At 39.1% G+C, this 26037-nt stretch overlaps 1 protein-coding gene and 1 non-coding gene across 2 annotated transcripts in view; both read left to right on the plus strand.

The window, feature by feature from the left end:
* The window catches only part of FAF1 (Fas associated factor 1), a 402771-nt gene that overhangs the window by 37663 nt on the left and 339071 nt on the right, over nt 1-26037 (plus strand). The window contains exon 2 of the mRNA XM_049774743.1: nt 5412-5480. Coding sequence (XP_049630700.1) covers nt 5412-5480 — 69 coding nt within the window. The remainder of the gene's footprint in view (nt 1-5411; nt 5481-26037) is intronic.
* On the plus strand, nt 13979-14142 carry LOC126012730 (U1 spliceosomal RNA). The gene has a single exon (XR_007497140.1). It is a non-coding gene; the product is annotated as a U1 spliceosomal RNA (small nuclear RNA).

The raw sequence follows: 26037 nt of genomic DNA on the forward strand, positions 1-26037 counted from the left end.
AATTTGAATCTTTTAAAAAAATTGGCCAAAGATTGGTTGATTTTTATCTTCTTTTATCTTCTCAAAGGAGCCAATTTTTTGGCTATCTCCAATCCTTTTATTATTTTCCCTTTTGTTGGCTTTGAGTTTAGTTCTTATTTTTCTGCTCCTTAAAGTATAAAGTTAGATTTAAACATGAAGTCTTTTAAAATTATTTATTTAATTTTGTTCTGCTAATTGTACCTAGGTTCCATTCAGCATACTTTACTAGAGCCAAGTACTCATCATTTGAGATTATTTTTTGGTGATGGTGGTGGGGGTTGTACCTGGTGTGCTCAAGTTCTTCTCCTGGCATGGAGTTCTGCATTAGGAGTCACTCTTTATGGTGTTCATGGGGCCATACAATGCTGGAGATTGAATCTAGGCTTTCTGCATGCAAAGCATGCATACTAGTCCTCTTAATTACCTTTTGGGTCTCTGAAGTCTTTCTTAACCAAACAAAGATATTTAACGCTATAAACTGCCTGTATGTATGTATGTATGTATGTATGTATGTATGTATGTATGTATGTACTTATTTAGGTTTTTGTTCAACATCTGGTGATGCTTAGGGGTTACTCCTGGCTATGCACTCAGAAGTTGCTCCTGGCTTGAGGGGACCATATGGGATGCTGGGGGATGGAACTGCAGTCTGTCCTAGGCTATCAGGACAAGGCAGATGCCTTACTGCTTGCTCCACCGCTCCGGCCCCTAAACTGTCTTTATTAAAGCTTGTTTTGGAGCCTAACATATATTTTGTACTAGTGAATTGAAGAGATAGGAAGATATAGACTAGAAATGACACAAGAACATTAGTGGAAAGTCTGGCTCTTAGTGATGGTGAATAGTAACTTTGTGTGCTGAAAGCGTAAATGCTCACAATATTTTAACTATGGTTTCTAAACTACCAAATCATTCAAGATAGAGCTATTCTACCTTTGGCTCACGGGGAAAAGCTGCATGTGATTTCTTGCCTTTTATCAAATTTGGGATATTTTCAGATACTATTTCTTCACATACTTGTTCTTACCCTTTCTTCTTTTCCTACTAAGGAGATTCTGGTACACTGGTATGATCTTACAGGTCTTTTAGGCTGTAACTTGTTTTTCTCTTTTTGAGGTATGCGATATAGGTTTGAGGCACAACCAGGAGTGATTGGGGTCTTCTCCTGATTTAATGCTCAAGGTTTCTCTCTTTTTTGGGGGAACCATGCAATGTCAGTATTCAAACCTAGAATTTGGTCCAGGTTAGCAGTATAGAGTACGTACCTGGCATGTACCCAGTCCTGCTTCAATTATGTCACTTTATGATCCCCTAAGCATTGCTGTGCAGTCTTGGGGGCCCTTGAGCATTGGTCCATGAGTTGAACCATCAACTGGGTTGGTGGAGAAATTTCCTGGGTGTGGGAGAGGTGTACCTACCTAGCACTGCTTGGGAGGTCTCCCCCCCCCCACTCCCAAATAAAAGAAAGGAAATAAAAAAAGATGAAAGATTATTCTTGTCATCTTTCTATATTGAATCTGTATTTATGACAATTAATGCATGACTGACCTATTTACAGATCTTAAGCCATCACTTTCTGTTTGTACTAAGCCTAGAAATGAGCCAGTCCTTTTTTAGAGGGCCACTAGATTCTACCTATAGGTGTTCAGAAGACTCAGCAGTGCCAGAGATTGAACTTGGGGCCTAACACAGGCAAAACATGCTCCAAGCAGTTTGAACTGACTCTGACTTACATTATACAAACTTCGTAGTTCATATCTGGAGGATATATGGTCAACTCAAGCCACCTGCATTTTTGAATATGGATACTTCAGAGTTGTGGTATTGGCAGGATATGGAGAAGGGAGGCCAGAACTTCAAGCTATACAAAGTAAAAGAACTTGTATCTCTTGTGACATGAACGACAGACTAGTCTAGGGAAAGTCAAGACTCTGGAAGCAGTTGATTCTACAGGACTCTAATGAACTATTTTACTAAGGAGAGGAGGATTCATTAAGCTACTAGAAACTGAGAGCAGTGAGTCGATGTTAAACCCCAGGAATTATTTTTTTATTTTTTGTTTTTTGTTTTTGGGTCACACCCGGCAGTGCTCAGGGGTTCCTCCTGGTTCTATGCTCAGAAATCGCTCCTGACATGCTCTGGGGACCATATGGGATGCCGGGATTCGAACCACTGTCCTTCTGCATGCAAGGCAAACACCCTACCACCATGCCATCTCTCCAGCCCAAACCCTAGGAATTTTAGCAGATTTAATGTGGTGGTCAGAACTCCATTTCCCTTAGATCAGTGAGTGCTTAGCTTCAGAAGCTACCTGAGCAGAGTTTCAGGTTACAAAATAGGCTTAGATATCTGCTACTGGGGAAGAACTGATTCTTTGAGGGAAGCTGACACCACTACCCCAGCATTGGAAGTCCAGAACTGATTCTTTGAGGGAAGCTGACACCACTACCCCAGCATTGGAAGTCCAGGTTACAAAATAGGCTTAGATATCTGCTACTGGGGAAGAACTGATTCTTTGAGGGAAGCTGACACCACTACCCCAGCATTGGAAGTTCTCCTCAGTAAATTTATAAATGGTAGCAGTTTGAGAAGAATCATTCACTGCAGATAGAGAATGGGGGCAAAAGGAGCGAGTATTGGGGCCAGAGAGATAGCATGGAGGTAGAGTGTTCGCCTAGCATGCAGAAGGACGGTGGTTCAAATCCCGGCATCCCATATGGTCCCCCGAGCCTGCCAGGAGCAATTTCTGAGCATAGAGCCAGGAGAACCCCTGAGCGCTGCTGGTTATGACCCAAAAACAAAAACAAAAACAAACAAAAAAAAAAGGTGAGCATAGCAGGGGATTTCAAATTTTGGCTAGTCATTTCCATTCAGGGCTGTGATGGAAGGAAACACTCTTGACATGTTGAACCTTGACCTGAAGTTCTCAAAAACTAAGAGGAACTTCAAAAATGCAAAGTATAACAAAAATGCTCAATCTCACATAAGAAATTATAAGCAAATTTCTTTTCTTTTCTTTTCTTCTTTTCTTTTTTTGGATTTTGGGTCATGCCCGGCAGCGCTCAGGGGCTACTCCTGGCTCTAGGCTCAGAAATCGCCCCCAGCAGGTTCGGGGGACCATATGGGATATCGGGATTCGAACCAACGTCCTTCTGCTTGCAAGGCAAACGCCTTATCTATATACTATCTCTCTGGCCCCATAAGAAATTACAAGCAAATTTAATGTTAAAAATTTTTTTTGTTTTGTTTTTTGTTTTTGGGTCACACCTGGCAGTGCTCAGGAGTTACTTCTGGCTCTATGCTCAGAAATCGGTCCTGGCAGGCTTGGGGGACCATATGGGATGTCTGGATTCGAACCACCGTCCTTCTGCATGCAAGGCAAACGCCCTGCCTCCTTGCTATCGCTTTGGCCCAATGTTAAAATTCTTAGGTGACTCAAATGGAAAGGGAGTAAGAAATAAGATTTAGGAAATGAAGAAACTCCTTGAAAAATATGAGGGTCTCATGATAAGGAAATGGTATACCAGAAATAAAGCAAAAAAACAAGAGAATAAATACCTATTCATACATAGGATAATTGAGAGCATCCTAAAACTAAGGAAGAAGCTAGCATAGAAATAAAGGAAACTGATAGAACATTCAAATTTATATACATAGAAAGATACCTTGGCACATGATTGTTAAATAGTTAAAAGTTACTGAAAAGAATTGGAATGTGACTCAAATGGTAGACCACCTACCTTGTATATGTGATATTCTGAGTTTGATCCCTGGCACTACGTTAGTGCTTTTGTTGACTCCACTTCTAGGAGTGGTCTGTTAAAAAAAATTGGGCCACACTTAACTGTGCTCAGAATTTAATTTTGTCTGTGTTCCCAGTATCGCTCCTGGTGGTGCTCAGGGAACCACATGTAGCGCTGAGATCAAACTTAACATGCAAATCAAGTGCCATACCCATCTCTCTATACTATGCCTCTGGCCAAGTTGCCCACATTTAAAAAAGAGTTAATGGTACCCCCCCCAAAAAAAAAACAAAACCTTACTAGGGAAAAATGCTGTAAGATATAATGGTGCTCCAGTTAGGTTTTCTTCAAATTACTCAGCAACAATCTAGGAGGTAGAAGAGTGACCTAGTCACAAACGATTCTAAGTCAGAAACTTTCAACAAAGAATATTCTGTCCTCAATATTGTCATTCAGATATCTTTAATAAAGAAAGGTTTTCCTTAGTAGACAAAATCTAATGAATCTTACTGCCAGAGATCTGCAGTAAAGAAATTTTATAAATTCATGGATGGGTCATTGGGTAGAAATACCTACTTTGTGCTGGAGTGTTAATTCAGTGGGGAAGGTGCTTTTCTTGCCTTCAACTTGGGTCAGATTTCCTGTACTGTATATTGTTCTTTGAACCACTCTGGGAGTGATCCCTGAGTGCAGAACCAGGTAGCCCAGAAACAACCACCACCACAAAACAAAAAACCAACAAGTAGTCAAAAGAAAATTAAAAATTCCCCCAATGTCCACCTTGTAATTAATGAGACTTACGAATTTGATACTTGGCACTGTCAATCCTAGTCCTGACAAATCTGTTTGGAACTGTGTATTTTTGTTGTTGTTGATTTGTTTCTTTTTATTTTTGGGTCACACTCAACTGTGCTCATGGCCTATTCCTGACGCTGCATTCAGGGATTATTCCTGGCAAGCTTGGGGGGGACCATATGTGGTGCCAAGATTTGAACATAGGTTTGCTGTGTTCAAGGCAAACACCCTACTCTCTTGTACTCTGGCTCCTGCTTTCTGGGCTTTTGGTGCTGTAAGATAATAGTATATGGTCTGTGGCATGTAGTCATATATGTACAAGCACTGATGAAAGTGTGCGGCAACCATGCCCCCCTTCCCCCAGCCATGGAACACTGCAGTTAAAATATGTATACGCACTGTGGCCAGAATTGTAATTCCCAAACTAGCAAAACCCCAAACATATGTAAGAGTGTTATCACCGTGTTAGTTCTTTTTTGTTTTGTTTTTGGGCCACACCGGCAGTGCTCAGAGGTTACTCCTGGCTCTATTCTCAGAAATCACTTCCTGGCAGGCCGAGCTAGTTCTTAAGTGCCATAGCAAAAACTCTTACTAAAGTTTTTATTAGCAATTAGAATCTAGATAGCATGTTGGACTGCAAAACTTAGTTTTATTTTACTGTCTTTTGTTATATAATGGAAATTTGCAGTGTAATTGACAAATTGTAAACAACTGTAAAATGCATTAGTGTGTTGGCTTTTTTTACTCATATACTTATTCAAACTTAGATTACTCACTGTGGTATTTTTCTTCTTGAAATGAAACTCTTCATTCTTGAAATTATATAAAATTTCTTATTTACTTTATTTCTAGGCATGTACTGGCATTGAAAACATTGATGAAGCTATTACGTTGCTTGAGCAAAATAATTGGGACTTAGTGGTAAGTGCACTTTTTTTTTTTCCATTTTTATTGAAGTAAAAATGACCAACATTGTATAGGGTTACAATGTAGTGATTTGATATAGGTATATATTGTGAAATGATCAATACCACATATCCATCACCTCACTTTTTATGTGTGTGTGTGTGGTAAAAATTAAATATTTTCTCTTAACGGCTTTTACATATATTTGATATTGTTTTTTGTCTGATTGTTTGTTTTGGTTTTGGGGCCACACCAGTGACACTCACATGTTACTTCTGGCTATGTGCTCAGAAATCACTCCTGGCTTGGGGGACCATATGGGATGCCAGGGATAGAACCCAGGCCCATCCTGGGTCAGTCATGTGCAAGGCAAACACCCTACTACTGGGTTATCACTCTGGCCCCTATATATAATATTGTTAACTGGAGTCATAATGCTGGTATTTCAGATATCTAGAATTATTTGTTCATCTTGCAATTTCCACATTCTATCCTCAGTCATCTTTATTCATTAATTTTAGCCCCCCAGACTTTGAAGTTAGGAGTCTACTTTCTATTTTTTGAGCTAGGTTTTCCTTTTATAGTTAATACTTAAAAATGATATAACTTATTTTTCCTTATCTTATTATTATTATTCTTTTTTTTTTTTTTTTTTTTTTTTTTTTGGTTTTTGTGTCACACCTGGCAGTGTTCAGGGGTTACTCCTGGTTCCACGCTCAGAAATCGCTCCCAGTTGGCTCGGGGGACCATATGGGATGCCGGGATTCAAACCACTGTCCTTCTGCATGCAAGGCAAATGCCTTGCCGCTGTGCTGTCTCTCCGGCCCCTCCTTATCTTATTTCAAGTAATTTTTTCTGTATATCAAGTTATCAGTCATATATGTTATATATATATATATCAAGTTATATATGTATGGTATATATCAAGTATCAGTTATATCAGTTATTAAATCAAATGAAATCTGGTTCTTAGTATTTGTTATAGATGGCTCAACAGACTTTAGTTCATCTGTAACTCTTTTTTTCTTTTTTATATGTAAAATATTTATTTATTTATTTATTTATTTATTTATTTATTTATTTATTTATTTATTTATTTATTTATTTATTTATTTATGGGTTTTTGGGTTACACTCGGCAGCGCTCAGGAGTTACTCCTGGCTCTATGCTCAGAAATTGCTCCTGGCAGGCTCAGGGGACCATATGGGATGCCGGGATTAGAATCACTGTCCTGCATGCAAGGCAAACACCCTACCTCCCTACTATTTCTCCAGCCCCCAAATATTTATATTTTATAATTACATGATTACAAGCATGATTGTATTTGGGTTTCAGTCATAAACAGAACACCTCCCCTTTACCAGTGCAACATTTCCACCACCAATGCCCCCCCCTTCCCAATCTTTGCCTGTATTTGAGACAGACATTCTACTTCTCTCACTCATTGAGATGGTCAAGAATGTCTTAGTTGTTAGTGTAGTTATTTCCCTAACTGCACCACTACGCTTTGTTTGAGCTTTATATTGTAAGCTGGTCCTTCTGGCCCCAATCTCTATTGTCTCTGGGAATTCTTACAATAATGTCCTTAATTTTTCTTAAACCCATAGATCAGTGAGACTATTCTGTGTCTATCTCTCTCATCTGTGTCTCTCATTAAGTAATCTCATCTGTATCTCATCTGTAATTAGGTGATTATAATCTAAATGTTAATTTTTGATAAGTTCATTTTCAGTTCAGATTTAAAGCACTAAATTGTTATGAAATTTTAGATATTTAAAGAAGTATTTTTCTCTATGTATTAAGGTTCATATTCTCCTTGCTTGGATGGAGAGAAAAGTCAGGCTTGCCTGACTTTTATTTGATGTTTCTGCTTCACTTCCTGTGGCCTTCACTGATTGTTTTTTTCTAAGTTTGTTAAGAAGTGGTGGTGTTCTGTGGCTTTCTTTATGACTTCAGACAGTTTATTATAGAAGTGGTGTCATTTGGGGGGAGAGCATACAGTAATTCAGAAGGCAAGTCCCAGTGTAGCATTACACATTTCCAAATTGTAATCTTTTTATAATTTCTAAGCATACGAATAATGAATTATATTGGGGTAATATAGATTGCATTGGGACGACCAATTGTCATTAATGAATGAATAAAGATACCTCAATGCATTTTGAAATCTTAATAGAGCCTTAATTACAATTTATTTTTTATTTTGGGCCACACCTGGTGACGCTCAGGGGTTACTCCTTGCTATGTGCTCAGAAATTGCTTCTGGTGTGGGGGACCATATGGGACGCCAGGGAATTGAACTGCAGTTCGTCCTAGGTCAGATGTGTGCAAGGCAAACCACTCCAGCCCCCTTAATTACAATTTTGAAAAAGTATTTTGTTTTGGAGCTACACCTGACGGTGCTCAGGGTTATTCCTGGGTCTGCACTCAGAAATTACTCCTAGTAGGCTTGGGGGATCATATGGGATACCTAGGATTGAACCTGGGTTGGCCGCATGCAAGGCAAAACCCTACCTGCTATACTGTTGCTCCAGTTCCCAGAAAAAGTATTAATTTTCTTAAATAGCATGTTCTTGTCAAGCAGACATTAGATCTGTATTTATTTTCAATCCCTATAAACTTCCATAATCTACTTTAGCTGTTTTATGTAGATTTGCTACTATTCATTGTTCAACTACTTTTTTTTATTTTTTGGCCACACTGGTGGCACTCAGGGGTTATTCCTGTCTTTGTGCTCAGGAATTACTCCTGGCAGTCTTGGGGGACTATATGGGATATCAGGGATTGAACCTGGGTTGGCTATAGTGCTAGGCAAATGCCTTCCGTGCTGTGCTATAGTTCTGGCCCAAATGTTTAAATAATTTTTTATATCAAAAGCTTTCATTTCCAGCTTACAAAAGTAATTCTTATTATAATGAGATAGAGATTTAGGACTAGCAGGAATTTTCATGGACTGCATGGCTTTTGCTTGTGGAATCCCTAGATTCAATTTCTGACACTGTATGATTCTCTGAGTACTACTCTTAGAGTAGTAGTTTTGAGCACTGCTAGGTGTGTGATTCCATATCTCCATCTCCAACCTATCAGAGCCCCCCCACCAAAAAGAAAAAAAAAAGAGAGAGAAAAGTAACTACAAAGAATCAATTGTCATCTTTTTTTGCTTGTTTGTTTTGTTTTGGGCCACATCCAGCAGTACTCAGGAATTGCTGGCTCTACACTCAGGAATTACTCTGATGACCTCTAGGGACCACATGGAATGTGGGGATTGAACCCAAGTCTGCTGCATGCAAGTCAAATGCTATCACTTTGACTCCCTACTCTGCTTAACATTCTTTTTTCCCCTCTTTAATATTTTTGAGTATATTTTTCCATGTTTTCTCTTGGTTGTGCAGATAAAACTTCTATGACAAGTTAAGCTATCTGTTATATCTGTTGAGAATGGCCTATATAGTTAAGAGGCTAAAAACAAGAAATGTTGGTGGAGATTTGGAAGATAATGAGACCTCACTCACTGTTGATAGAAGGTAATTGTCAAATCTCTATGGAAAATATATTTCTAAAACACTAAATGTAAAACTACCATATGATCCAGCAATTTCATTCTTAATTATCCAAAGAATTAAGAATGTAAAAATACATTTCTAAAACACTAAATGTAAAACTACCATATGATCCACGAATTTCATTCTTTTTTTTTTTTTTTTTGGTTTTTGGGCCACACCCGTTTGATGCTCAGGGGTTACTCCTGGCTATGTGCTCAGAAATCGCCCCTGGCTTGGGGGGACCACATGGGACGCCGGGGGATCGAACCGCGGTCCTTCCTTGGCTAGCGCTTGCAAGGCAGACACCTTACCTCCAGCGCCACCTACCCGGCCCCACGAATTTCATTCTTAATTATCCAAAGAACACAAAAATTATCCAAAGAACACAAAAACACTAATTTGAAAAGATATGTGAAAACTTGTCTTCATTACAGCACTACAATACAATAGATGAATAGATAAAGAAGATTTGGTGTATAAATAGATAGATATATTTAGTGGAGTACTACTTAGTGTAATCTTTGCCCTTTGAAACAACATAGGTAAACAGGAGGGAGTCATGCTAAGTAAAATACATCAGAAGGAGAAAGTTAAATACCAGATGATTTCACTCACATGTGGTAAATAAAAAAACAAAGCAGGAGAATAGACAATGGCTAATAAAAATAAATCCCTGGAGTCTGATCACAGATTACCATTATGTGGTGGTGGGTGGATTGATGGAGAGGGCTGAAAAGTTCCAGTGGACTGTGGGAGAGGAATATTGGCACTTTGGTGTAAAGCATGGTATGGTAGCACTAACTCACTGAATTTATAAACTTAAAAAGTGATATTATATTGTCTATTCCTACAGTTTTATGATCTGAATATTATTTTGATTATCAGTCACAAGATTACCCTCAATATTTTAGATACTTTATGTTATTAGGAAATTAATTTTTTGAGCTTAGTTCCAATTTCTTCTCTATTTTGTTGCCTTTGCTGTATTTATTTTTTGGGAAGACTCTTAATCTGTCTTTATTTGTCGAAACTCCAGAAAAAAATGAAACAGATCATCCTATATTTTTCTAAATTACTACTGAATCTGAATTTCAAAGATAAAATATAAATAAATGAAGTTAGACACTGAAGAATCAAATCTGAAAAAGTTATACTATGTCTCAATATAAGATTTCTTGGTTATTTGGATATATTTCCATTCCAACCAGTTTTTACCTTTTTTAAATTTTTTTTTTTTTGTTGTTGTTGTTGTTCTTTTGGGTCACACCCAGTGGCACTCAGGGGTTACTCTGGCTCTGTGCTCAGAAATTGTGCCACCAGAAATTGCTCCTGGCAGGGAGTCTTGGTGGTGGGAATGGCCCTGATTCATTGTCATTATGTACCTTAAATATTACTGTGAACGATTTGTTATTCATTTTGATCTCAATAAAAATTATTTAAAAAAGAGAGAACACAATACAAAATTTTTTTAAAGTCTCTACTCAAAAAAAAAAAAAAAAAAAGAAAAAAGAAAAAAGAAATTGCTCCTGGCAGGCTCAGGGAACCATATGGGATGCTGGAATTAGAATCACTGTCTGTCCTGGGTTGGCTTCGTGCAAGGCAAACGCCCTCCACTGTGCTATCTCTCTGGCCCCAGGTTCTCTGGATTTTAAGAGACTAGTAGCCTATTATATAGAAATTTTTTAGTTTTCAGGTTGTGGCATGATCATCATTCCAGTGCTGCTATCTCCTATCATTGAGAATCTACTTTGTGCTAAGTAATCACTGAGTAATTGCCTACATTATTATATTTTTTTATTTATTATTTGGGGGCCATACCTGGCAATGCTTCAGTGCTTCTACTGGCTCTGTGCTCAGGAATTACTCCTGGCAGTGCTGAACCTGGGTCAATTGCTTGCAAGGCAAGTGCCCTACTCTTTGTATACTATCCCTTTATCCCCTACATTATAATATTAAACCCCGAAGACTGGACAGGTGGTGTTCTTTTTAGGAGCTTTGTGCCAGAAATGAGACTAGATCAAATATCTATTATCAGCCACAAGATCACATCTAAATATTCTAGGTACTTTGTTATTGAATGATCTTTTTTTTTTTTTTTTGTAATTATAGATGAAACCCAATGAAGAAAGTTGTTTGTGCTAGCATATTTGATAAGGAATAAATTGTAAACCTAGGTCTGTCAGTCCATAAACATTTTTATGAGCTGAGTGCACACTTTGATTGTGGGAGGTAAGATTCTACCTCTAACATTCCATTGTCCCTTCTGCACTGCTGGAAAATGACCCATGAATCTAGAACCAGGAGTAGCCTCTGAGCATTTTCAGATGAGGTGCCAAAACTAAAAACTAAAATATTCATGACTTAGGGCCAGGGAGATGATAGCACCATGATTTATTAGGTGCTTTGCACACTTGGGACCTTGGTTCACTTTTTGGCTCCACATGACTGACTCCCTGAGCGTTGTTAAGTGTGACTCAAAAACTAACCTTTCAAGCTATAACTACACCCATAAATGTAATTGCCATATTTGAACCAGGCCATCTCCGTAAAATCACTCTTCTTGAGCGAGATGTAAACTGAACAGTGAAAGATTATGGCTACACTGGCCCACGCAGCACAAAGCTGGACATCTCAGGAGGAGAGGGTAGGCCAATCTCCCACCCTGCTGAAGCCATACTTGCCTCCACCATTACCCAGAAACACTGTTTCCCTGATAGCCTGTCTCATCACTGATCCCTCTATGTTTCCCTGCGAGAATGTCATTCAGACTACACTTCAGGTATGTTGGTTGTGGAGCTGACATCACTAGGGCTTTTTTGGGGCCTAGTGTGGGCATCCTCTCTCATCCTTCCTTCTTCCGGGATAGCTTGGCAGCTGTAACTATGCTACAAACATAGTCACCATGTTTGAAATGGATTTTCTTGAAGGAGGCTCTGCAGCTGAGTATATGCCCCTAAAATTCAATGTATCGTAGCCTTGAAATTCTGGACAACTTCATTTGTTCGATGCTGTCATCCCTAAAGGAATACCCCATTTAACACATTGGAAATATAACAAGAGCCTACTAAACCTCTGCCATTGTATTAATAACTTGATTGTTGATATATTAATGTTCACAATTGAGCTTGCTACTATATTTTTTCTTTTTCATTCTCTTCCATTTAATTTTTAATTTTTTATTTCCATTTTTTCTCAAGAACTTTGCTTTCACTTATCTGGAAACATTTATTATGATCAACTATGTCAACTATGTGATGTATTTTCTTTAAATAAAAACATCCTTTTCACAAAGTATAATTAGGTAGTTATGAAACTATTATTGAATTTGTTTATGCTTCTATTTCTTTTAGGGGCCCACACCTGATGGTGTGAGCTCAGAAATCACTCCTGAGCAGGCTTGGGGGACCATATGGATGTTGGGGATTGAACCTGGGTTGGTTATGTGCAAGGAAAATATTCTACCACTGTGCTGTCACTCTGGCCCTGTTTTGTTTGTTACTTTGGGTCACATCAAGCAGTGCTCAGGGACTATTCCAAAAGAAAAAATAGTGCCTTTATAACATGCATTTACTAAACTCATTGGTTCACATTATTACAATTGTCTCCCCCCCTTTCTTTTTCCGCCTGACTATTATTTGACTTTCTGCATATTCTTTTCTTTTTTTTTTTTTTTTTTTTTTGTTTTTGGGCCACACCCAGCGGTGCTCAGGAGTTACTCCTGGCTGTCTACTCAGAAATAGCTCCTGGCAGGCACGGGGGACCATATGGGACACTGGGACTCGAACCAAACACCTTTGGTCCTGGATCGGCTGCTTGCAAGGCAAACACCGCTGTGCTATCTCTCCGGGCCCTCTGCATATTCTTTTCATTGGACTTTCTTCTGCATGCTCTTACATTCTCCTTTATTTTGGTTGTATAATTACTTTATTGCATGAACCAAATATTTTCTCAAAAAGCAAGTTAGATACAAGTTTTGAGACTCTTAAGACCTAGTAATAATGGTTTGTGTTGTTACCAAGTGTTGGTGTACCTATCTGAAATCCTGGATTAAGGTGTAGTTACCTGAGACCCACCCATTGCTGGGAGGGGTCTTGGGAACTGAATATTAGGTGTTACCTTACCTGCAAGACCCCGCCCATTCCTGGGAGGGGTCTTGGAAAAGTTAGAAAAGCCTTGAACCGAGGGGATTCGGCCCCCTTTCTGCGCTGCTGGGCGCTCTGGCTTTTGGGCCTCTGTGTTCTGGTCTTTGACCAGCATGGAGCCCAAAGAGAAGATGGCTAACAGGAGATAAGACGCAGGGCTAGCAAAGTATTGCTGTGCTTGAAAGGTTATGAGATAGGCCACACACATGTGGTGAATAGGGCATGAATAAAGCTGATGGTTCCTGATGCCTGCCTGTGAGTGAGTTCTATACCTGTCGCTTTCCTGGACCCCAGACCTGCCGGTTGATGGGGGTTGCGGAGCCACGTGGCCTGGGATGGCAGAGAAAGATCCATCTATCCTTCACCATCCATCGCCATTCAGCACCATCGTTAATTATTTGATTCTACAACCAAGTTAAAAAATATGCTTATTGTGAAGTAAATTTTGCAAATGAGGGGAATGTGGAACAGATGGTCGATCCATATTCTTGCATGTTGAAGGCCCTGGTTCTGTTTGTGGCACCATGTGCACTAACTCCCTTGTCAGTATTGGCTCTGGCTCCCACAAAAAGAGCAACATTAACAACAATTTTTTTTGAAATATACTTAATATTTATTGTTTTGGTTCTAGTATTACCTATCTAACCTACGCTTTAGAATATTATCAAATTAGTCAAATGATAGTAAGAAGCCAATTCATTGTTGTAAAACTAAAGATTTTATGTGAAATCTAAAAATAGCCTTTACTTATGAGTTGTCAATAAGAATATAAAATAAAGTAAAAGCAAAAGAAAAATAATTAAAAAAAAACAAAGAAAAGAGAAAAATAATATTTAACTGCCAGGGGAGATACCATGATCACTAAGAAGGTTTTCCCATGGTGACGCTTATCCATTGCTTTCTGGATGTATTGACCCCTGCGATTTCCCCAAATGTGGGAAACTCAACTGCACAATATATGGTAGTGGGGGACTGCTTTCTTGCTCTCCCCTGAAGGAAAAAAAAAGAAAGAGAAAAATATTTAAGAAAGTGAGAAAATTAAATGTTTTTAAATGTTTATTTAGTCTGATACAATTTAATCTTGATACTTTGTAAAGCTACTATCTCACAAGTTAGCTTTATTTTTATAACTAATACTATTACTATTTTGGTTTTGATTTTTATTGTGGTGCCAGACACCAAACTTGGTGCAAAGTTTGTACTTTGCTGCTGAGCCACATTCTGAGCCCCAGGCTTGGTTATAAAAGAAAGACTTATTTTCCAGGAATTGATTTGGTCTGATAGTTAATTTACTTATGTTACTGGAAGAAATTTAAATAAAATGCTGCTGGGAAGCCAGTGGCTCAGCACACCTGTAAGTGTGGTGACTTGTGGTTCCTTCTGCTTTCAGTGATTAACTTACTTAAATCTACATATACTTGGAAGAGAAAAAAAAATTAAGATTCTTTGTTTTATAGTTCTTAGATTGACATTAAAAGTTGTGGAGGGGCCAGAATTAACAGTATAGTCAGTAGGGTGCTTATTTTGCAAGTAGCCAACCCAGTTTTGATCCCCGGCATCCCATCTGATGCCTGGAGCATTAACAGGAGTGATTCCTGAGTGCAGAGGCTGGAGTTACCCTTAGCATAATCAGGTGTGATCCCAAATCAAAACAAAACAAACCAAGCAAAATTTTGTTTGTCCTCAGAGAAAGTACAGGATCAAGGCACTTGTCTTGCATGTAACTGACCCTCTTGACCCCTGGTTCTTCTATATGTCCCAGGAATACTGGGGTGGGGGTGGAGGATGAGGGCTGACCTCTAAGCGTTGCTCCAAAAACAATGAAATAAAATATCTGTTTGGGGTGAGGGGTAGTTTTTGCCCTTAGTGTTTAAGAGCCCTCAGTTCTTTATTTTTTTGTTGTTGTTGTGGTTTTTGGGTCACACCTGGCAGTGCTCAGGGGTTATTCCTGGCTCCATGCTCAGAAGTTGCTCCTGGCAGGCACGGGGGACCATATGGGACCCCGGGATTCAAACCGATGACCTTCTGCATGAAAGGCAAACGCCTTACCTCCATGCTATCTCTCCGGCCCCAGAGCCCTCAGTTCTTAAGATCTACTTTTTAATAGCTTAGAGTGGACTTTAAGTTTATATTTTGTTTAACTTGATGTTTAGTAATTAAAATTTTTAATTAAGTCTCTATGAATCACAGTTATTCATGATTGAGTATCTCTCACCAACGTCCATTTCTCTCCCAACAGTGCCACCCCCTCCTTCCTACCCACCTGCCTATCTCTATGAGAGACACTTTTGAGAAACTTTTGGCCCTGTTGTTTGCTGTACAGTTTGCCAAAAAGGTTTTATGCATAACCCTTTCCTACCTTTCAGCCCCCACTCTTCCTCCTTGTTGAACTTCCCTCCAGTGTTATTGTATTACCTTCTCTGACCTCCCTCCAACTCCCCAAGTGACATGCTACAGAAGACCAGTTAAGCTTTTGTTTCTGTTGCCTTTGGGCATTTGTTACTCCCTTACTGTGTTTCTTTTGTGTGCATTTAAGAGAGGTCATTCTGTGTCATCTCTCTCCATAATTTAGTAATTTTTTGTTTTTCTGGTTTACACATCTAATATTTTATCTCTTGTTTTAGATTTCTTCCAAGCACTTTTTTTTTTTAAGTTCTCATGAATTACAGAGTTTTTCATTATTTATTTTCAGGCATACAGTGTTCCAACACTGATTTCTTTACCAGTGTCCACTTATCTTCACCAATGTGCCTGGTTTCTTCCCCACTCACTAGTCTGTCTCTATGACAGGCAGTTCCTTTTTTTAAAGGTACTGTGGTTTATAGTACTGTTACTGATAGGGTTTCCTGCATTCCTCTTTTTCACCTTTCAGCACACCCTGCTCCTACCAAGTAACAGAGTAAATGCTTCCCCAATTATTATCATAGGGTTCTCTTCCTTGTCTTATTTCCCTACTCCTCAAACTCCTACCCCAGTGGCAGGCAAGCTTCCTATGGAAGACCAGTTCTTATATTCTTTGTTTCTATTACCTTTCAATTCTATTACCTTTGTTTCTATGGCTTAAGTACATCAAATAGAGCATGGAAAGCCTCTTCAATAAATGGAATTGAGGGGCTGGATCGGTGGTGTTAGAGGTAAGGTGTCTGCCTTGCAAGCACTAGCCTAGGATGGGATCTCAGTTTGATCCCTCAGCGACCCATATGGTCCCCCCAAGCCAGGAGCGATTTCTGATCGCATAGCCAGGAGTAACCCTTGAACATTAATGGTGTGGCCCTCCTCAAAACAAAACAAACCAAAACAAAAAAAAATGAATTGAGAAAACAGAATAGCCAAATTAAAAAACAAAATACTATAATTATATCTCACACCATTCACAAAACTTAATTCAAGATTTTGAGAATTAAAGATCTCTCCTTCCCCCCCCCCTCCTTTCCTTCCTTCCTTCCTTCCTTCCTTCCTTCCTTCCTTCCTTCCTTCCTTCCTTCCTTCCTTCCTTCCTTCCTTCCTTCCTTCCTTCCTTCCTTCCTTCCTTCCTTCCTCCCTCCCTCCCTCCCTCCCTCCCTCCCTCCCTCCCTCCCTCCCTCCCTCCCTCCCTCCCTCCCTCCCTCCCTCCCTCCCTCCTTCCTTCCTTCCTTCCTTCCTTCCTTCCTTCCTTCCTTCCTTCCCTGTCTTCTATCCTTTCCTCCCTCCCTTCCCCCCTTTTCCCCTCTCTCCCTTCTCTCCTTCCTTTCTCCCTTCCTTCCTTTGGGTTTTTGGGCCACACCTGGCGGTGCTCAGGGGTTATTTCTGATTCTGCACGCAGAACTACCTCTTGGCAGGCTTGGGGGACTATATGGAATGCTGGGAATCAAACCCAGGTCTGTCCTGGGGTGGCCTTGTGCAAGGCAAATGCCCTACTGCTCTGCTGTTGCTCCAGCCATGAGAATCAAAGATCTTGAGATTAGACTTGGTTTCATAAAATTTGTTGAAAAACACAGGCAGAATTCTACAAAAAGCAATCATTGAATGAGCAAGCACAGAGGCAAACAACAAAAATAAAAACAAAGGATACTACATTAAACAATTCTGTATAGCGAAAGAAACTCAAAATATACCCCACTGAATGGGAGAAAATATTTGTATACAATACATCAAGGGCTAATATCCAAGATGTATAATGTACTTTCAACACCAAAAATAGCCACTAACCTCATCTTAAAGTGGGGAGAAGAGAAAACTAGACACTTCCCCAATGGGACATAGAGATGGCTAGTAAGCTTATAAAAATTGCTCATTGTCATTTATCATTAGGAAAATGAAAATTAGAGTAGTAAGATATAATTTAGTACTAGTGAGAAGGACATATATATATATATATATATATATATATTTTTTTTTTTTTTTTTTTGGTTTTTGGGCCACAGCCGTTTGACGCTCAGGGGTTACTCCTGGCAAAGTGCTCAGAAATCGCCCCTGGCTTGTGGGGACCATATGGGATGCTGGGGGATCGAACCGTGGTTCGTTCCTTGGCTAGCGCTTGTAAGGAAGACCTTACCTCTAGCGCCACCTTCCCGGCCCCAGGACATATATTTTAAAGCTGGAAATAGCTAGTGTTTGCAGGGATGTGGTGAGCAAGGAACCTTCTTCTGTGGTTCATGGGAATGCCACTTGGTTTAACCTCTACAGAAAGCAATACAAAGATTTCTTGAAAAAGTAAAAATAGAATTCTCTTTTTTTTTTTTTTTTTTTAAAAAAATAGAATTCTCATATGACCAAATGATATACTTTCTTGGATTCTACCCCCCAGATAGAAAAACATTAATTTGAAAGGCTAAATGTACACCTGTGCTTAATAGCCCAGGTGTGGAAACAACCCTAATGTTTGATCCATTTGATGAATGGATCAAGAAGTTTTCTATTTACGTAGTGGTATATTATGCAACTATAATAAAGGATGAAATAATGCAGTTTGTCTCTACATGGATAGAGGTAGAGACTGTAGGAAAGGCGCAAATACAGAATGATGTTTCTTTTATGTGAGAAACTATAGAATACATAATTAGGAAACAAATGGCCAAAGCCAGCAAAAATGAGAATTGCACCATAGAATAGAGTATACTGGATGGTTGGGGAGTTAGAATGGGGATAGGGCTGTTTGGTGGAGGGAAATGGATACTGTGATGGTGAATATAGTGCTGGAATGATACATGTCTAAATCTATCATTGAAAATATTGTAGGGGCCAGGCGGTGGAGCTAGAGGTAAGGTGCCTGCCTTGCCTTCGCTAGCCTTGGATGGACCACGGTTTGATCCCCCGGCGTCCCATATGGTCCCCCAAGCCAGGAGCGACTTCTGAGCGCATAGCCAGGAGTAACCCCTGAGCGTTACCGGGTGTGGCCCAAAAACCAAAAAAAAAAAAAAAAAAAAGAAAATATTGTACTGGAGAGAAAGCACAGTGGTAGGGCGTTTGCCTTTCATGTGGCCAATCTGGATGGACCCTGGTTCAATTCCCGCATCCCTTATTGTCCCTTGAGCCTGCCAGGAGCAATTTCTGAGTGTAGAGCCAGGAGTAATTCCTGAGCACCTCCAGGTGTGGTCCCCAAAATAAAACAAAACAAAAATTCAAGTCTTGTAAATTGTAAATCTATATGTAGTTTTTTTTTTAATAAAGAATTTCAGTAATTACTGAATTAAAAGGACTTCTGTTGATCTTTATATATTGCTTGTGAAGGTGCATACTTCTCACATATGGAGCACATGCACATAGAAACTTTTAGCAATGGAGTGGAGAGAAAGGAAAGACTTTTTTTGGGGGGGTAGGGAGGGCACACTCCCCAAAAGTTGTGCAGGTGGTATTTCTGGGCTACTCTTGGTGCTGCTCAGGGGATCATGTGGTACCAGGGGTCTACTCCCAGTTTCATACTCAACAAAAGCATGAATTCTATAAGAAATCTATTATTACATACCAGTATGTAATATGTAATCTTGATTAGGCACACTTTGATTCATAAAGATAGGTAGGAAGAAGTATTTTGTTAGGGCAGAAGAGTTACCAAGATGGGCTGAGCTTGATTGACTTTATCCTTTCCTTATTGGAGGCTTGGGCTGCTTCTGGAGACCCCAGAGTAGAGTTGGGAGTTGGTGCGTAGAGGTGCTTCTAAGCATTTCAATTATGATGCAAAACCCAAGACTAACCAAACAAAAAATATATATGTAAGTGTGTTATCTTCGTCAGCCTTAAGAGTAAAATTGAGAGCACAGAGCCATGAATAAATCCTGAGCATCACTGGGTGTGGTTCAAAAATAAAGTAAAATTGAAACCAAAAGAAGTAAGATCTGAGTAAAAAATCCAAGAGAAGCTAATCTAGGTAAGGATAATTGTCCTTGTCTTGTTCTTACCCTTAAAGCCTAAAATAAAGACTGGTGAAATTCGTTCCCAGAAATCTATAGACTCTGTTAGCAGATAAGGTAGTTTGCCTTAGATGGGCTGGAAAGATAGTACACAGCCTATATTTATCTATTTATTTATTTATTTATTTATTTATTTATTTATTTATTTATTTATTTATTTATTTATTTATTTATTTATTTATTTATAGGTTTGATCTCCAGTGTCTCATGTGGTCTTTTAGCCCACCAGGAGTTGAGCTTAGAGCCAAGGGTAACCCCTGAGAATTGCAAGATGTGTCCATAAAACAAAACAAACTCCACCATCATCACCAGACAGTTTGTCTAAGCAAGGGGATCAGCCCTCTAGGGGATTTATTGATCATTTTACATACTAAAAGGTTGCATTCCCTCTCTCCACCCCTCCTCCTGTCCTTTTTCTATTTTTCCATAAAAACTTGTGTGACCACGTGGTTTTGTTACTTTCAAAGAGGACATGAGTTATGTTATTATTTGGAATATGAGTATATTATTGTTTGGAAATTCTGAAGGCATTACAACTCATAACTAAATCGCAGTAAGCTACAGGAGATAGGAGAGAGACAAAGGGAAGGTCAGATTTTGATAAATTTCAGGAGGAAGTTGGGGAGTAGTGTTTTGAAAAATACTGGCAGATAGTAAGAGTTTCAAGTTGTGATAGTTCCTCACTGGCTGCAAGTACATAGTGGTTGTTGAGGAGGAAAGGACTCTTCCTTTCTCCCTGCTGTTTGTGTTAGCTTTAACCAGTGGTAGGGAAGTGAGGTCTTAGTGACTTATGGTCTTATGTCTTATGGTCTTAGTGATTTAAAAAAGGCTTTGTTTGACTTAAAATAGTGATTTAGTTTATTTATTTAAAATAGAGTTTAGGGCTGGAGAGATAGCACAGCAGTAGGGCTTTTGTCTTACACGCAGCTGACCCCAGGAGGGATGGTGGTTCCATTACCAGCATCCCATATGGTCCCCTGAGCCTGCCAGGAGCAATTTCTGAGCATAGAGTCAGGAGTAACCTCTGAGTGCTACCAGTTGTGACCCAAAAACCCAAACCAAATTAAATAATAATAATATAGAGAGTTTAACATAGACTTTATTTATATACCTTAAAAAGCCAAAGTTGTGTATTGATGTCTCTGAACTATTTAAATAATTAAATATCCCTAGAATATTGGATTATCATAATAATTGACATTTTTTGGTGAGGGATCATACCCAGCAGCACTCAGGGGTTACTCCTGGCTCTGTGCTCAGAAATCACTCCCGGTAGGCACAGGGGACCCTATGGGATGCTGGGGATCGGCAGCTTGCAAGGCAAATGCTCTACCGCTGTGCCATCTCTCCGACCCCATAATTGACATTTAAAAAGAAAAAGAAAAACAAAAATTTAACCAGGACATTTACCTTTTCCTTTTTTTTTTCTCTCCTTTTTGTTTTTGGATCACATTTGGCAATGCTCAGTGCTTACTCCTGGCTCTGTGCTCAGGGATTACTTTTGGTGAGCTCTGAAGACCATATATAGTGTGTGTGTGGGTGAAGAGGAGGATGGAACCTGGGTCAGCTGTGTGTAAAGCAAGTGTCCTACCCACTGTACTATTGCTTTGGTACTATTGCTTTGGTGTGATTTATCTTTTTTCTTTATGTCAAAATTAATATGTTATTGAGGATAGTAGGCACTGAACATGGAAAGCCAAATAATATTCTTAAAAATTCTAGGCTTGAGTTTGGGATTTTTGTTTTTAGTATTAGTTTAATTGACTAGGTGAATATTTTACCGATGTGTAATAAATGATAACAGCATGTTTAAAATACAGGAATATCTCAGAAATTACAAGAGATATGAAGTAGTGCACACTTTTTGATATTCATCACTTTCATAAGCATTTTATATAATCTGTACAAATGGTAATCAGTAAATGTGGTGTAGTACTCTTGTACTACTCTTATAGTACTTTGGCACTTTCACAGTAGTGCTGTTGTATTGTTTTGTTTTGTTTTTTGTTTTGTTTTTTTTGTTTTGTTTTGTTTTTTTTTTTTGGTTTTTGGGCTACACCCAGCGGTGCTCAGGGGTTACTCCTGGCTGTCTGCTCAGAAATAGCTCCTGGCAGGCACGGGGAACCATATGGGACACCGGGATTCAAACCAACCACCTTTGGTCCTGGATCGGCTGCTTGCAAGGCAAACGCCACTGTGCTATCTCTCCGGGCCCTGTATTGTTAATGATAGATTTACGTGACTGCAATTAGATTTTTTATTTATATATTTTTTTAGATTCAAGATCCATTATCACATTCACATTACCTTCCCTGTTTCCATAGCTTCTTCCAGTTTTTTCTAAGTCCTCAATGGTTCTTTATTTCATGACTATGACAGTTGCAGAGTACTATAAGGTATTTTAGAACATCTTGAGTTTGAATTTGATGTTTTCTCATGATAGACTGAGGTTATACATTCTTGGTAGTAATACCACACATGTAATTTAGTTCTTTAACAAGTGGTATCTGAGTATTATCTTTTGTTCTGTAACAGATGATGTATGTGGTGTTAGTATTTTGTCACCTGGTGACACTCAGGGGTTCCTCCTAGCTATTTGCTCAGAAATCGCTCCTGGCTTGGGAGACCGTATGGGACTCAGGGATCAAATCGAGGTCCGTTTGGATCAGCCACATGGCAAGGCAAACATCCTACTGCTGTGTTATCGCTCTGGCCCCCTACTTTGACACTTTTTAATGCAATCATTCTCAGACTATCATTGTACAATTTCTGAATAGAATCCCCTTTGTTTTAGTAAATATTTTTGGTGTTATATGAATATGTATTTTCTCCTTTACATTTTGTTCAATAATTTTATTTCCTCTATTTGTCATATCTCATAACTTGCCAGGGATTGAGGTTGGGTTGGCAGTGTGCAAGGCAAGTGTCCTATCATGCTGTAAATATTAAGGATGGTCCTTTGTATGCGATTTCTTTCTTTCCTTTTTTTTTTTTTTTTTTTGGTTTTTGGTTTTTGGTTTTTGGGTCACACCAGGCAGAGCTCAGGGGCTACTCCTGGCTCTACGCTCAGAAATAGCTCCTGGCAGGTTCGGGGGACCATATGGGATGCCGGGATTCAAACCGCGGCCCTTCTGCATGCGAGGCAAATGCCTTACCTCCATGCTATCTCTCTGGCCCTGTATGCAATTTCTTTTTTTTTTTTTTCCTTTTTTTTTCCTCTTTATTTGGATATCTTGATTACATAAATGATTGTGATAAGGTTTCAGTCCTATAAAGATCACCCCTCTTCACCAGTGCAACATTCCCGCCACCAAAGTCCCAAATCTCCCTCCATCCCACCCCACCCCCACCTGTACTCCAGACAGGCTTTCCAGTTCCCTCATTCATTCACTTGATTATGGTAGTTCTCAGTGTAGTTATTTCTATAACTGTGCTCACCACTCTTGTGGTGAGCTTCATGGAGTGAGCTGGTGTTCCAGCTCTCCTCTAATTGTCTCTGAGGATTGTTACAAAAATGACTTTTATTTTTCTTAAGACCCATAGATGAGTGAGACTATTCTGCGTCTCTCTCTCTCCCTCTGACTTATTTCACTGAGCATGATAGATTCCATGTACATCCATGTATAGGAAAATTTCATGACTTCATCTCTCCTGACGGCTGCATAATATTCCATTGTGTATATGTACCACAATTTCTTTAGCCATTCGTCTGTTGAAGGGCATCTTGGTTGTTTCCAGAGCCTGGCTATTGTGAATAGTGCTGCAATAAATATAGGTGTGAGGAAGGGGTTTTTGTATTGTATTCTTGTGCTCCTAGGGTATATCCCTAGGAGTGGAATAGCTGGGTCGAATGGGAGCTCAATTTCCAGTTTTTGAAGAAACCTCCATATCGCTTTCCATAGAGGCTGTACTAGACGGCATTCCCACCAGCAGTGGATAAGAGTTCCTTTCTCTCCACATCCCCGCCAGCACTGATTGTTCTCATTCTTTGTGATGTGCGCCAATCTCTGTGGTGTGAAGTGGTATCTCATCGTTGTTTTGATTTGCATCTCTCTGATGATTAGTGACGAGGAGCATTTTTTCATGTGTCTTTTGGCCATTTGTATTTCTTTTTTATCAAAGTGTCTGTTCATTTCTTCTCCCCATTTTTTGATGGGATTAGATGTTTTTTTTTTGTAAAGTTCTGTCAGTGCCCTGTATATTTTGGATATTAGCCCCTTATCTGAAGGATGTTGGGTGAATAGTTTCTCCCACTCAGTGGGTGACTCTTGTATCCTGGGCACTATTTCTTTTGAGGTGCAGAAGCTTTTCAGTTTAATGTATTCCCATCTGTTAATCTCTGCTTCCACTTGTTTGGAAAGTGCAGTTTCCTCCTTGAAGATACCTTTAGTCTCAATGTCATGGAGTGTTTTACCGACATGTTGTTCTATATACCTTATGGTATCTGGTCTGATATCAAGGTCTTTAATCCATTTGGATTTTACCTAGATTGGATTACCATTTGGATTTAACTAGATTGAGAAAGGTTCCTTCCATTCCCATCTTGCTGAGAGTTTTGATCAAGAATGGGTGTTGGACCTTATCAAATGTTTTCTCTGCATCTATTGATATGATCATGTGATTTTTATTTTTCTTGTTGTTGATGTTGTGTATGATGTTAATAGATTTACGGATGTTAAACCATCCTTGCATTCCTGGGATGAAGCCTACTTGGTCGTAGTGTATGATCTTCTTGATGATGCATTGGATCCTATTTGCCAGGATTTTGTTGAAGATCTTTGCATCAGCATTCATCAGGGATATTGGTCTGTAATTTTCTTTTTTGGCAGCATCTCTGTCTGGTTTTGGTATCAAGGTAATGTTGGCTTCATAAAAGCTGTTTGGGAGAGTTCCCTTTTTTTCAATTTCATGGAAGAGTCTGGCTAGGATTGGTAGTAGCTCCTCTTGAAAGATTTGAAAAAATTCATTAGGAAAACCATCTGGGCCTGGGCTTTTCTTTTTTGGTAGATGTTTGATTACAGTTTCAATTTCCTCAGTAGTGATGGGGGTGTTTAGATATGCTACATCCTCCTTACTTAAATGTGGAAGGTTATAAGTGTCCAAGAATTTTTCCATTTCTTCTAGGTTCTCATGTTTTGTAGCATAAAGTTTCTCAAAGTAGCCTCTGATTATCCTTTGGATCTCTGCAATTTCTGTTGTGATCTCCCCCTTTTCATTTCTAATACGGGTTATCAGATTTCTCTCTCTCTTTCTTTGTGAGTTTTGCCAATGGTCTATCAATCTTGTTTATTTTTTCAAAGAACCAGCTTCTGCTTTCGTTGATCTTTCGGATTGCTTTTTGGTTTTCCACTTCATTGAGTTCCGCTTTCAGCTTTATTATTTCCTTCTGTCTCCCTATTTTTGGTTCATTCTGTTGGTTATTTTCTAATTGTTTAAGCTGCGCCATTAAGTTATTCAGGTATTCTCCTTCTTCCTTCCTGATGTGTGCTTGTAGAGCTATAAATTTTCCTCTCAGGACTGCTTTTGCTGTGTCCCATAGATTCTGGCAGTTTGTGTCTTCATTATCATTTGTTTCCAGGAAAGTTTTGATTTCCTTTTTGATTTCATCTCGGACCCACTGGTTGTTCAGTAGCAGGGTGTTTAATTTCCAATTGTTAAAGTTTTTCTTCTGTGTGGCTTTGTAGTTCACATCTAATTTCAGAGCCTTGTGGTCAGCAAAGGTAGCCTGCAAGATTTCTATCCTCTTGATTTTATGGAGGTATGTTTTATGTGTCAGCATGTAGTCTATTCTGGAGAATGACCCATGTACATTGGAAAAGAATGTGTATCCAGGTTTTTTGGGATGGAGTGTCCTGTATATATCTACTAGTCCTCTTTCTTCCATAACACTTTTCAGGGCTAGTATGTTTTTGTTGGGTTTCAGTCTGGTTGACCTATCAAGTGTTGATAGGGCTGTGTTGAAGTCTCCCACAATGATTGTGTTATTATTGATTTCTTCTTTCAGATTTGTCAGTAATTGTATTAGATAATTTGCTGGTCTCTCATTGGGTGCATATATGTTTAATAGTCTGATTTCTTCCTGTTGCACATATCCCTTGATTAGTACATAGTGTCCATCTTTGTCCCTTACCACTTTTCTTAGTATAAAGTTGGTGTCATCTGATATTAATATGGCCACCCCAGCTTTTTTCAGGGTGTTGTTTGCTTGGATAATTTTCTTCCAACCTTTGATTTTGAGTCTATGTTTGTTCTGACTATTCAGATGTGTTTCTTGTAGGCAGCAGAAGGTTGGATTCATCTTTTTGACCCATTTTGCCACTCTGTGTCTTTTAATTGGTGAATTTAGTCCATTGACATTGAGGGAGATGATTGTCATAGGATTTAATGTCATCTTTGTAGATAAGTTTGCTGTGTTTGTTGGTCTCTCTTGTCTTAGAGTAGACCTGTCAGTTTTTCCTTTAAGGCTGGTTTATCTTCTGTGAAGTTTCTGAGCTGTTGT

Source organism: Suncus etruscus, chromosome 6 (assembly GCF_024139225.1).
Source record: "Suncus etruscus isolate mSunEtr1 chromosome 6, mSunEtr1.pri.cur, whole genome shotgun sequence".
NCBI lineage: Eukaryota > Metazoa > Chordata > Mammalia > Eulipotyphla > Soricidae > Suncus > Suncus etruscus.